This window comes from Carassius gibelio, chromosome B7 (genome assembly GCF_023724105.1).
Source record: "Carassius gibelio isolate Cgi1373 ecotype wild population from Czech Republic chromosome B7, carGib1.2-hapl.c, whole genome shotgun sequence".
NCBI classification, from domain to species: domain Eukaryota; kingdom Metazoa; phylum Chordata; class Actinopteri; order Cypriniformes; family Cyprinidae; genus Carassius; species Carassius gibelio.
This window is the reverse complement of record NC_068402.1, coordinates 17,562,876-17,574,448: the sequence shown is the minus strand read 5'-3', so window position 1 is coordinate 17,574,448 and position 11,573 is coordinate 17,562,876. Positions and strand designations below refer to the sequence as shown.

The 11,573-nt window shown below is 36.1% G+C and overlaps 1 protein-coding gene across 3 annotated transcripts; it reads right to left on the bottom strand.

Annotated features, from left to right (window-relative positions):
- Positions 1-314: 314 nt before the first annotated feature.
- LOC127962549 (AKT-interacting protein) lies at positions 315-11,000 on the bottom strand. 3 transcript variants are annotated; one of them, XM_052562157.1, is made up of 10 exons: positions 10,870-11,000; positions 9,379-9,482; positions 7,808-8,016; positions 7,413-7,477; positions 6,038-6,138; positions 3,075-3,163; positions 2,857-2,955; positions 2,440-2,547; positions 734-834; positions 315-522 (listed from the first exon to the last, which is right to left on the bottom strand). In XM_052562157.1, exons 2-9 carry the CDS (start codon positions 9,418-9,420, stop codon positions 762-764), a joined length of 786 nt encoding a protein of 261 aa, XP_052418117.1. In that variant the 5' UTR covers positions 9,421-9,482; positions 10,870-11,000; the 3' UTR covers positions 315-522; positions 734-761. The 3 variants fall into 3 exon arrangements, with proteins under 3 accessions (XP_052418117.1, XP_052418115.1, XP_052418116.1); XM_052562155.1 differs by having other exon boundaries at positions 774-834; XM_052562156.1 differs by lacking the exon at positions 10,870-11,000 and adding an exon at positions 10,311-10,476 and having other exon boundaries at positions 774-834.
- Positions 11,001-11,573: the final 573 nt, after the last annotated feature.

Genomic DNA, 11,573 nt, shown 5'->3' with positions numbered 1-11,573 from the left:
ACTTACTATCCAGGTTTGTAGGGAAAGTAAAATAAGTGGGGAAAATGTACTAAATCCATCAAATTATTAGCTAGAAAACCAAGTTTATCAATTAGAAGAGCATGACTCAACACAAATAAGTGAGGTGGTTTGTTGTGCCTGATTAACATGTGCGAGTAACAGTAATGACTAGAACCATCTCTGTGCTGTCTTTGCTGAAATGAACGAGTGGGGTCTTTAGATCTATACTGGGAACATGTCTATAATTTGTAAGCCACTGTAGCAGTTTAAAACTGTTTTCTTTTAAAGCTGAAGCGCGTTTTTTGCAAACGAGGATGAAGTTCATAGAACTGCATCAGAATTCTATACATGTGGTTCGATGCAGCCACAGTAGCGTAGCGCCCCTCCTGGTGGACAGACTGAAGGGATGAATGTTCACGTCTGAAGGGGGTTGTCCTCTTTGCTGAAGGGCTGAGTGGAACCAGGCTTCACCCAAGACAGCCCAGACACCGGCAGTCCCTTGTTATAATCCTCTGGCCGCCGCTACAACAATAAAGACCATTGGTCGCAAGCACCAAGGATATAATTCAATTTTCACAACAATTCACATTCTAACCAACCCACAAGTATGTAGAGTAGAAAAAGACAACAGGAAATAGAAAAGGAAACGGTGTTCCACACACACACACACACATACAAGCTCATGCTTTAAAAGACGACATGCATCAGATACCAGGAAGAAGACAGTTTTTACTTGGTTGTGGGGAGCAGTCAGGGGAGCGTCACACACTCACTTTATGTGCAAACATCTTCTCTTTTGCCTCTTCATGCACCGCTGGATTCCACGGAGAGAAGCTGCAGAGAGAAAACACAAACATCAGAAGCGGAATAACAAATGAGCCGAAGTCCAGTCTGATGACTCAACACTGAACTTTTAACCACACTGAACTAAAACCCCTGGTTTCATTTTCATAAATGAATCCTAGTTTCAAATAGTTAGGTTATATTTACACTAAGGCTTATTGCACAAACCCAATCTTTTGACTGATTTTTATATAGCCTGTATTCAACATCTGTGTTTACATTTATTCCGACAAAACTAGAACGGTTCCACTGAACCATTTCAACTGCGGACTCTCAACTTTTATATCCCAGCTGTGAGTTTACGTCAAAAACACTACGGTTATCACCTCACTGATGAAAAATAAGAGGGGATAACATCAGATATTTTTGAATAATATTCATGGGGCACTTGTTCAAAACAAATGTGCACAATCTCTTATCTATAGTTTCCAAAAAAAAGTTTCCATCTCAAAAGAAGCTGCGAGTTGTGGTAGCTTGTAGTGTTGTCAAAAGACCCGGTACTTCGGTACCAAGTCCGTACTAAAAAAAAAACAAAAAAAAATTAAATGTGACTGTACCAGGTTTCTTTAAGTACCAGTGTCACCGAGTACCCGGTCAACCCGGTTCATGACGCATACAGTGCTATGATTTCCGCGAAGCAGGAAATCCAGTCATGAAAATGAAACTTACATTTTAATATGGACAGTGTCACCGAATTTGTCAAAGTTAGCATAAATTAATCAAATCTCCATATGGACCAGTATCTGTAAATGTTAAGCCGCAGAAGTTGTTTGAAATATGAATCCTACATGTTCCACGCATCTCTGTGTGAACGAATGAATGGTTTGTTAACTACATAGACTGAAGCGCGTCTTGCCGCTTAAGCATTTTACCGTTTCATTTGAGTAAAACCAGTGTCAATTTAAAGGTATTCATGATAACCCGTCAAAATAAAAGTAAACTTTTACATAAAGGCACTGTGCTAGAAATATTACTATTATTTAGTAGAATGTATAGGTGATACTGCTACTACTGTTGAAAAGAAAAAAACTATTTTTTAAAGAATTAAATCACACAATATTTCTACAATGTCTTAATTTTAATAGCAAATCTCCTTTATTTACCAAAAAAAAAAAAAAAAAGTGTTAATTTCATTAATTAAAAGAAAATTAAATTTGGGTGAAACTTGTTTACTATTTTTCATAATTATATTACCTGTAGAAAAACTTTAAACAATTGTAAATACATATAAAGAATGGCATTGGTTTTAATTTTTAGTGATAGAGTTTTTTTTTTTTTTTTATTAGCAATTTGAGTGTTTTGCTTTGGTACAGACAACAGTGGATTTTCACTGGTATCGGTAAAGAATACTGAAATTTCGTTACCGTTACAACAATAGGGCTTGGAGTTCGAACTTGTATATATATCAGATATCCAGATAGGTATAGGATTAAGTGGCTCAAAAGTGGATACAAAAAAACTAAATAAATTGCAAAAAACATTATGCAATCTGTTACAGATGTGAGTTCAGATTTTTTGTCTCGGTGTAAATATAGCATAAGATTTCATAATTGTGGAGGAAAACCTCACAATACAATAGCTAAGTGCATGACTTGCCTTATTGCATAAGGGTCATCTATCTTGGGCTGATCAAACAGGTGACTATTGCATAGCTTGACACTGTCTACCGCTTTGCTTTTGAAGAGCTGGATGTCTTTGTCATACCTGCAGAGAAAGCATTAATATAAGTAAGCAAAAGCAGTCCAGTTCATAGGACTTCAAAACAAGCTTTTAACTACTAAAAGGAACAGCTAAGAGGAAATGAATGTGGTGGGGGTGGGGGGTTAACAAGCTTTCATCTTGATGTGACTTACACAGGCAATGGCTAAGCACATGTAAGAGAAATTGTGGTTACTTAATTTCACCGAAACAGAAGCAACTTCAGTGGTTACACTTATTTAGTGTATTTGCTGGGAAGAGTTCAAATAAAAAATTAAAATAAAAAATAAAAGGAATGTTGAGTCCATTACTCACAGCACTGCAGCCTCTGGGTTGAGTGGATCCATGGTGTTGATCTTATAGAAGATTGTGCGGGCGTACATAAGGACCTGCCAGATATGATTGTGGTTTCGCCTGCAAATTTATAGAATTTTTTTTTTCCAATAGTCACATAGTACACAACATACAAGTATTCATAAAAAACCTTGATGTCAATACGACAGATTTTTTTTTTTTTTTTTTTTTAAACAGACCTCCATTTGGTGAAAGCTCTCCTCACATCCAGCTCTCCAGAGACCGGGTCCACTAGTGGGTGGAAAACTGGGGTGTCGAACACAACCCTCTGGAATAAAATATATACAAGAAATATATATATATATATATATATAAAGCTATAAAGAACAGATCAGCTCTCCTGGTGGCAGCAAACGGAGATGACATGGGCATTGTCAAAATGTGCTTCCAAACCTTTTGAACAATTAGTTGCTTAGGAGTTAAGCATAGATATTATCAATAGACATTTCCATGACTTCAAGGGATAGTTCACCCAAAAATAAAAGTTCTGTAATTACGCACCCTCATGATGTTAAAAACCTGTGAGACCTTTGTTCATCTTTGGCTCTCAGACCCTTCCATAGACAGTAACGCAACTAAAATGTTTCCAGACCCAGAGACATAGTAAGAAGTTATAACGTCGGTAAAGCTACAATAATTCTTTTTTGTGCGCAAATAGATTTACTCATCAATTCTATTGAGTATTCTCTCAGCTGGAGCTGGACGATTAATCGTTAAAAGATCACGATCTTGATTCGGACACCCTCTCGATCTCATTTCTAAAATAACAACGATTCCCCGAGTCTATTAAATCTTTGACAAAGTCTTACCGGATCATTCAAATCCATGCTCGTACTGCAACTGACACAGAGAGAGCAGTTAGCATGTTTGGTTAAGAAACATCTTCACAAACTTTTTCAACTACTCAGTAATATTTCTGTCTTACAGTCATTTATATTAAATCACAGAAATAGTAGGATAAAGTTTATAATTCAGATATAAACATTGATGTCTATATGGCAGCGATCAAAATATAACAAATCCCCTTTTGAAAGTACTGAGCTTCAAATAACGTTTGTGTCGATTGCACCGTTTCTCCACTAGGTGGCAACAAGTGTCTTAATGTATTTGTCAATTGATTAATTTTTCATTCAAGAGAATCGTTCAAAAACGCCGATTCATCCAGTAATGAAACAAGTGTAGTAGGATTATAAGAGAGTCGTTTAATCCGTCATTTAAACAACTTTTCATCATTCTAATATAAAAAACTGGTGTTTTAAATCTACAACAGTACCAGTCAAAAGTTTTTGAACCATAAGATGTGTAATGTTTTTTAAAGTCCCTTCTGCTGAATTTATTTGGTCTATGCAGAGTCAGAGCTCTCAAAATTATTTTTATTTGGGTTCCGAAGATGAACGAAGGCCTTACGGGTTTGGAACGACATGAGGGTGAGAAATGAATGACAGTTTTCATTTTGGGGTGAACTGTGCCTCAGTTTCTTTAGTCATAGAAATTAATGACGACATACAGGTAAATAAAATGAACACATCTGACTTGATAATGATGTTGCCAGTAATTTTCTGTTCCCGGACACACCCTGCTGTCATCACACCATACAGTTAAAGAATTTAGACTGAAGTATTTCAACATTCCATTTGGCATTAAAAAGGCAAGACACTGCAGGTGAATCGGGTTTAAAAAAAAAAAAAAAGTTAATCACCTTACTTACGAAGTTCATTGATTACATTGATAATAGCAAACATTTTTTGTATTAATTTTTTTAATGTCATGTTTAAATATGCAAATGGGTATTATTTAATGAAATGTGTGCTAACTGGGATACATTTCTAGTACAAAAATCTGAACACTGAATGTAGTCAATTTCAAAATTCTTGTTTAACTTTTTTGACAGTCAAATGTTTGTACAGAGGGAATTCTGGGTGTCTGTCACTCCATAATTCAGAAAATATTTTGAACAGCCGGAAAACAATATATTTTCACAATTTTGGGGGGAATAATAAAATGTTGTATTTAATCAAGAAAATTATATATTAACAAATCCCTCCGTAAAAAAACTTTCAGAATATAGACAGGAATAAATATGTAAAGTTTGGTGTGTGTGTACGTGCTACTGAAGTGGAGATTTATGGCTCAGTGTTGGAGAAAAAAAAAAAAACTCCTTGAGAAAACTGCCTTTAAAAATATGTACTGTAGTTGAAATCTATTGACAAATCTACAAAAGAAATACCAACCGTGTCTTTTGGATGTTTTCTTTCCATTAGTCTGAAAAAACACTTAATGAAAAGCCAAAAATCTAAAAATCGACAGGTGCATGAAAAAAAAAAAAAGTTGAATCAAATTTTTGCATGTGGTGTCTCTCTTTAAAACAAAGAAACCTGTGTAGACTATAGCAAAGTTTTCGATGGCAATTTAAGGAAGAGATTAGCCAGCAGAGGTGGTTTGTAGTCTTCACAGAAATCTAATTCTACTTAAGAAAAAAATAATAATAAAAATAAATAATCAGTCTCCTGTCTTTTTAAAGCCCTTTATATGACAAACTGTTCACTGCACAATCTAACTTGTGTTGTAGTCTGGAATTAAATATGCCATGCTGGTGGTTTTGTCTGGCCAGAGGAGAACTGACCCTCACGACTGAGCCTGGTTTCTCCCAAGCTGCTTTTCTCCATTCTTTACCACTGTCACCTTTGGCTTTCTTAGTTGGGGACACTTAATTTCTGGCAATACTTTCAAACATAATACTGCATCATATTCTCACAGGCAGTAAAATGTTCATATATAGTGTCATTTTCCAACCCCCAATTTTCTACATTTACTAACAAAATGCCAAGAACATGCAGTTTCACTCTTGGTTTGATATTTTAAAGCCACAAGTACACAAGTTTCCTATTCTCCTGCTTCTTCATAAAATTGGTCTTACATTTCAAACAGTTCCAATTCATGGTGTGTGTGTAGCTTATTCAATGACTGTTAAAGAGTTTGCCGATTTAAAAAAAGAAAAAAAAAAAAAAAGAAAGAAAGAAAAAGCAAACTAACATCGGGAACCATTACGGCGAGTCATGGATAGAATGATCACGTAGCAAAACCTCTCCTGTTACAGCACAAAATTTAGAGAAAAAGTGTGGAAATTGTATACTATACTTACAGGACAGTCTCCATCTGGGTAGTTATCAGGAATGTAGACTGTGAACTTGAACACACCATCTTGGTACAAGCCATGTCGAATGAAAATTACACCAAACCACACTGCAGCAGAGACAAAACATTGAGGGTTACTTAACAGAGCAAGTCAGCAATCTAGCAAATCAATTTAACACTTCAACTCCATTATTGGAAATGAATAATTTTACAGGTAATCTATTTGATGATTCAAAACAAGCAATACAACACAATGACTAATGCTGTGCTCCATTGAAAAACTGGTCTGGGAGTCTTCTAAATGTCTGACTTGTGGCCACACTGATTTATGGGGTCTGATGTTTGGTAGATGCATAAAGAAATAAAATGACAACCCTAGTATGCGTTTTGTGTGAGAATATATTACATTTGATTTCATTAATCATGAACCTCTCTCTGGACATCAACAGATTCATGTGAAACTGCAACAGAGACATAGAATTCCATAAAAGGTTCCAAGTTAATCAACTGCACATTCTGTTGCACTTTTCCAAGCAGGAAGTCAGAAATTCTTTTGGAGGTGAATGGAATGCAGCATAAGAGCATTCTGTATGGAAACGGTTTCACACGGAATGCTCAATCTGTGCATTCCGTGTCCAAATGATATGAAGATTTCAAAACAGAGCAATAGGAATTATTAATAATGTGGAATATCTGGAACAGACAAATGTATAAAGTCAAATATTGATACGTTTATTGAATTGGTTAAAATTTAAAACAGCACAAGTTTTGTTTAAAGCAAGAAATGAGTTCCTTCCGGGAAATGCACAATTTTTTTTTGGAAAGCAGGGTGGGTATAACTTTAGGGAGGAGTTCAATTTTAAAAAGATTTATATAAGAACAGTTTTAAACCATACATGTATCTCTGTTTGTGGGGTGCAGTTTTGGAATGGCTTGAGGCAGGTGTTAAAGCATTGTATAAATAAACCATTTAAAACACTTTAAAAGAATATGTGGATGTATAGAGGAGATGTGTGGGTTGTGCTGGTTATAAAGTTGATCACATTGGGATGGGTGATTGTGAGGTGACTGGTTGTTTTGGATAAAAACCATTTGGTTGCCATTTAATTATTGTGGATTTTTCATTCTGTAAGGAATATAAAAGAAACTAAGATACCGATATGATCTATTAAAAGATATACTGGAACAATATGGAACTGTATATGGCTTTTTTTTTTCCATCCCACTCCTTTTTGGACATTTGGCATAATGTCTTTGGGATGTGGTTTTCTTTGGTGATGCAAAATTTTTTTTGTATTTATGCGTTATGTTTTATATGGTGTTTTGTTTGAAATAAAAATTAAAGTATCTTTGACAGCCAAAATAGAGGAAGACATGCTTACTTAGTGCTGATCTGTATGAAGGCTGTACATATATGCCAGGGAGCTTCTGCTTGATCACCAATGTGCTGCAACAGACAGACAGTCATAATTGTATATTTAAGACATGCACCTCAAAATATGCTGCCAAACTTAAGAGTGTTGCTACACAACTCCAAGACAGGTGCTGAATAACAAATGTGATGCATATTCTCATTTAATTCAGTTGCTGTACTTGATCATAAAATTATATACGAGTATGAGATGTTTTATAAAAATCACAGCTCGATTTAGGCTATTAAACACTTCTAAAAACCAACTAAACTCTTACTGCCCAAAACCTAGTTAAAGCCTGTGGAACCTGGTTGTCTGTACAGTTACTCATGGAAGCCAATAAATAAAAACGGAGCATAACTCACAACTCAGCGAGCAGCGAGTACTCCAGGTAAAAAGGGCCATATGAGGCATGGGTGCCGTTGGCAGACTGTGTAGAGGAGGCGGGCGAGGCGGCTTTAGTAATGGGGACGGCATTCTTTGGGATGGAAGGAAGCTGCTTTTTACCAAACGAAGGACGAGCTGGACTGGATCTCTGCTCCCCTTGGCCACCCTGCTCCTCACCATCAGATCTCTGCATAAACAAAATCACACTTATTTAATGGTTCTAAAATCTATAGAAACCTTTTATTTGCAATAGTTAATAATGTTTTTTTTTTTTTTTTAACATTTGAATCCAGGGCCATATCAATGATCTAAATACTCAACATGCTGGATAATGTCCAACATAAATTCTTTGAGGAAATATGTACGTTTTCAAACCAGTAAATGAAAGGAGTTGTGCTTAAATAACTCCAAGTACTTTGTTAACTGTACAACCGTTAGTTGCTTGAAAACAAAATAAAAATATGGAAAAGTGATATGCTACAAGTGCAAATTTATTTTCTTTTGGATGCAAGTGAAATGTGATGCTGAAGTGGAAATCAATTGGAAAATATGTTCAAGCTTCTTTCTTACACATTTTTCTTATTGTATATATGCCTTCATCCACCAATACATATCTAGCACTGTTAATACATTTTACCATATTTAAATTCACTATGCAGAATTCCACTTTTTTTTTTCCAGAGAGAGAAAAGAAATCCAGCAGGGCTTGATTATAATTCAATAGAGTATGAAGGTAAAAATCTGTCACCAGAAATCAATAGGCAGTAGAGGCCTAAGCTTGGGGCTTAATGAAAAGAGAAACTAACAGCAAATTGTTTCAGCTATTCAGCACACATTCAAAAAAAAAAAAAAAAAAAAAAAAAAAAACACATAATACGGTCAAAGAAAGAAAGAAAATAAATTACTAACAGCTAGTCCAAGTGTCTATCAAAAATCGAACAGAGTAGTTGAGCCATGAGTCATCGATTAAGAAACAACTGGTTTTAACGTCTTTATGACAGCTGTGGCCCACACCACACCCAAGTCAGGACAACACCTTTGTAGTTTACAACAAAGAAACCAAATCAAAAGCACTAATTGACTGCAATTCTCAGACTTTAGCAAGAAATTTAAAAACAATTCCAAAACAAATCAGAATTGAATGACAAGCCTCCAAACCTCCTCCACTACAAAAGCTTGTGACTTTAGAGGCTGCTCTGTGCAAAATCACCTTTAGACCCAGAGCCTTCCACGTGATTTCTTATTGCAGTCACCTGTTGTAAACCGTACTCTGTGAACAGTCATGTAGACTTCAGGTAGAGTGCACTGGGATGTTTGTGTGTGCTAACAATGTCAGACAGTATCCCAAATTCTCTTTAAATAATAAATATACCAGTTCATACATATGCATTTCAAGTACTGCTTTTACAGCACATTGTCTTACAGGAGAGATGGTGAGAAACTGTCTCAACTGATCCACCAAGTAGTTTAATAGGCCAGAAATAAGTGACAGGATCAAGAGGTCAAATGTGTTCATGAGAAGACATACAGGTTGACGGCCATGATTCACCTTACGACCAGCGTTTGTCGACATGCTCCAAAATGGGTTCATTACTCATTGAGCTCTTGATTGGAGTATGCTGGTTCACTGTTTGGTGGCATCCGAAGAATTCGCTGTGAGAGAAACAGACAGAGAAAGAGAAAAAAAAAAAAGTGCTGATGAGAGCCTGGACATTTGGAGAACACAATGGGTAACCCGATGCTTTATGGCAGCTGGTGGCAATCCAATCCCCATGAACCATGATGTTGTCAGAGCTAGTGAAAACTTCAGTGAGCTACGGTCTTTTATTACAGTAAATGTGATCAACCTAAGAGACCCCCACTCTGAAACTTAAAAGGCAGGTATATATCAAATTTATACTAAATATTAGAAATGTAAATAATTATTAGCTAAATATTTAGTTTCTATTAGGTTACATAATTTAGTTTTCATTTATTAACTTTAAATTTATTGTGCTTCTTCATTTTATATTTTTAAACTCTTCTCGAAAGTTTTCCATGTACCACAAAACCTCTGGTCTACAAGAGCAAACAATCAATTCTACAGTCTTCAATATGTGCCCTTTTTGAAGAGCCAGATCTATCAGACATGAACCGAAGGCCTGAGAATCCTCCATATAGCTCATATTAAATGATAACCAGGGCGAGGAACAAGTCCAGCTGTAACATTATACGGAGACTGATGTCAACGCCTGAGCCTCAACTAGAAACAAGAGCTCAGACTCGTTGTAAGGCAAATATATTGCCTTAATTTCTACCTGACACACATTACAGGACGCTTTGTTTGGTGACCAGCAAAACTGAGCGTTTAATGAGGTGTTCTCTGGGTGAAAACACAGTTTTTTTTAAAGCGGAGTTTGCGTTACTGTCGCGGTATTCGTAAATATGGCTAGACTAGCCTTTATTTAGCAAAACCTCCTTAACTAACGGGGTTCCACTTACCGGAGTCAAATAATGTCACCTGGCTGAAGACATCTTACACCGTAACTTGTCCAAATGTGAAACACTTTGATTTAAACTATTTTTAATTCTATAGAGTTAACTAATCCACCGTCGACCCTGTTATCCGAATAATCTCACGAAAATACTGAACACCTCTAACTAACTTGACAGGAAAAGGCGGGACATAAACACAATTGAGAGACGATGATTGGCTCCCGTTGTGAGTGGCTAGCGCTTCGCCCTATCAAACGTTCAATACAGCATTCCACAAGGTTAAATGTCTTTAGGTTAACGTTTAGAAAGCAAATATTTGGCACATACCGATCTTTTTAGATGGAAAATAGTGTGGGGATAATATCAGCCGCAAAGTCTACACCGAAAGTGGTTTGAAAACAGCTGACAAAAAGACTTGCTGCTTGTGATGTTAGCTCAAGTTTTAAGATGAGCGTTTTAACGGACGTGAATTGTGGATTTGAGTTTACGGTACCATATACACGGAATTATCTACGTTAAACGTTCATCAACCTTTGTAAATCAGAATGAACTTTGAGAAACTTACCGTGCAATACTCAGAACATTTCACGCTTTTTTAAAAACATGTAACGTTAGTATCCAGCCTCCCGCTGACTGACGGCACAGAAAGAGCTCGCGCGCTGTCATTGGCTTATAGAGACGCACGGCGCACTCTATTGGTGCATTTCCCTGTCAATCATGTCAGACCAAGGTAGTCATTTCGGATTGGTCTTTTTTATCATGCCTTCATGTGAATTTATCAAACGGATTCATTGGAAGCTATTCATACATAATGAGGTCAATTTATTACGAGCTTTAGTGTACAGTACCTACAGTCAGCCATTGTTTTAATTTAAGGCAAATCACTTGTTGTAAAACTAGGAATATGTAGGCTAATCTGTTTATTTCATTTTTACATTAGCCTTTATATAGCCAAAACATCAATGATACCTAAGCTATAACACCATTGGAGTAGAAATAATTCCGCCTTTTAGTCATTATAAGAAATGTTTGAAGATAAATGTGATGAGGCATATTTGGCCTTTCACATCAGCGTTTTAAAATAAAATTAAGAAGCAAATATAATTTCCGAATGCACAGTCATTGGCAAGTGGATTGACTGAATTTTGCAATGTCCTCTTAAGGACAACAGAGGGAGTCAAACACTAGGAATCAGAACAATTCAACAATCTTCCCTACTGACTGCCTAATTTCACCCTCTCTGAACAGCTTTTGCTTTAGAAATCAGTA

Excerpts from the sequence above, each read along its gene's own strand:
- LOC127962549 (XM_052562155.1), bottom strand. The coding sequence starts at position 9,420 with ATGAACCCATTTTGGAGCATGTCGACAAACGCTGGTCGTAAG. Across the intron at positions 7,478-7,807 it reads TACTCGCTGCTCGCTGAGTT|CACATTGGTGATCAAGCAGA; the intron begins GTGAGTTATGCT and ends TGTCTGTTGCAG. Across the intron at positions 523-773 it reads AGAAGATGTTTGCACATAAA|CGGCGGCCAGAGGATTATAA; the intron begins GTGAGTGTGTGA and ends TTATTGTTGTAG.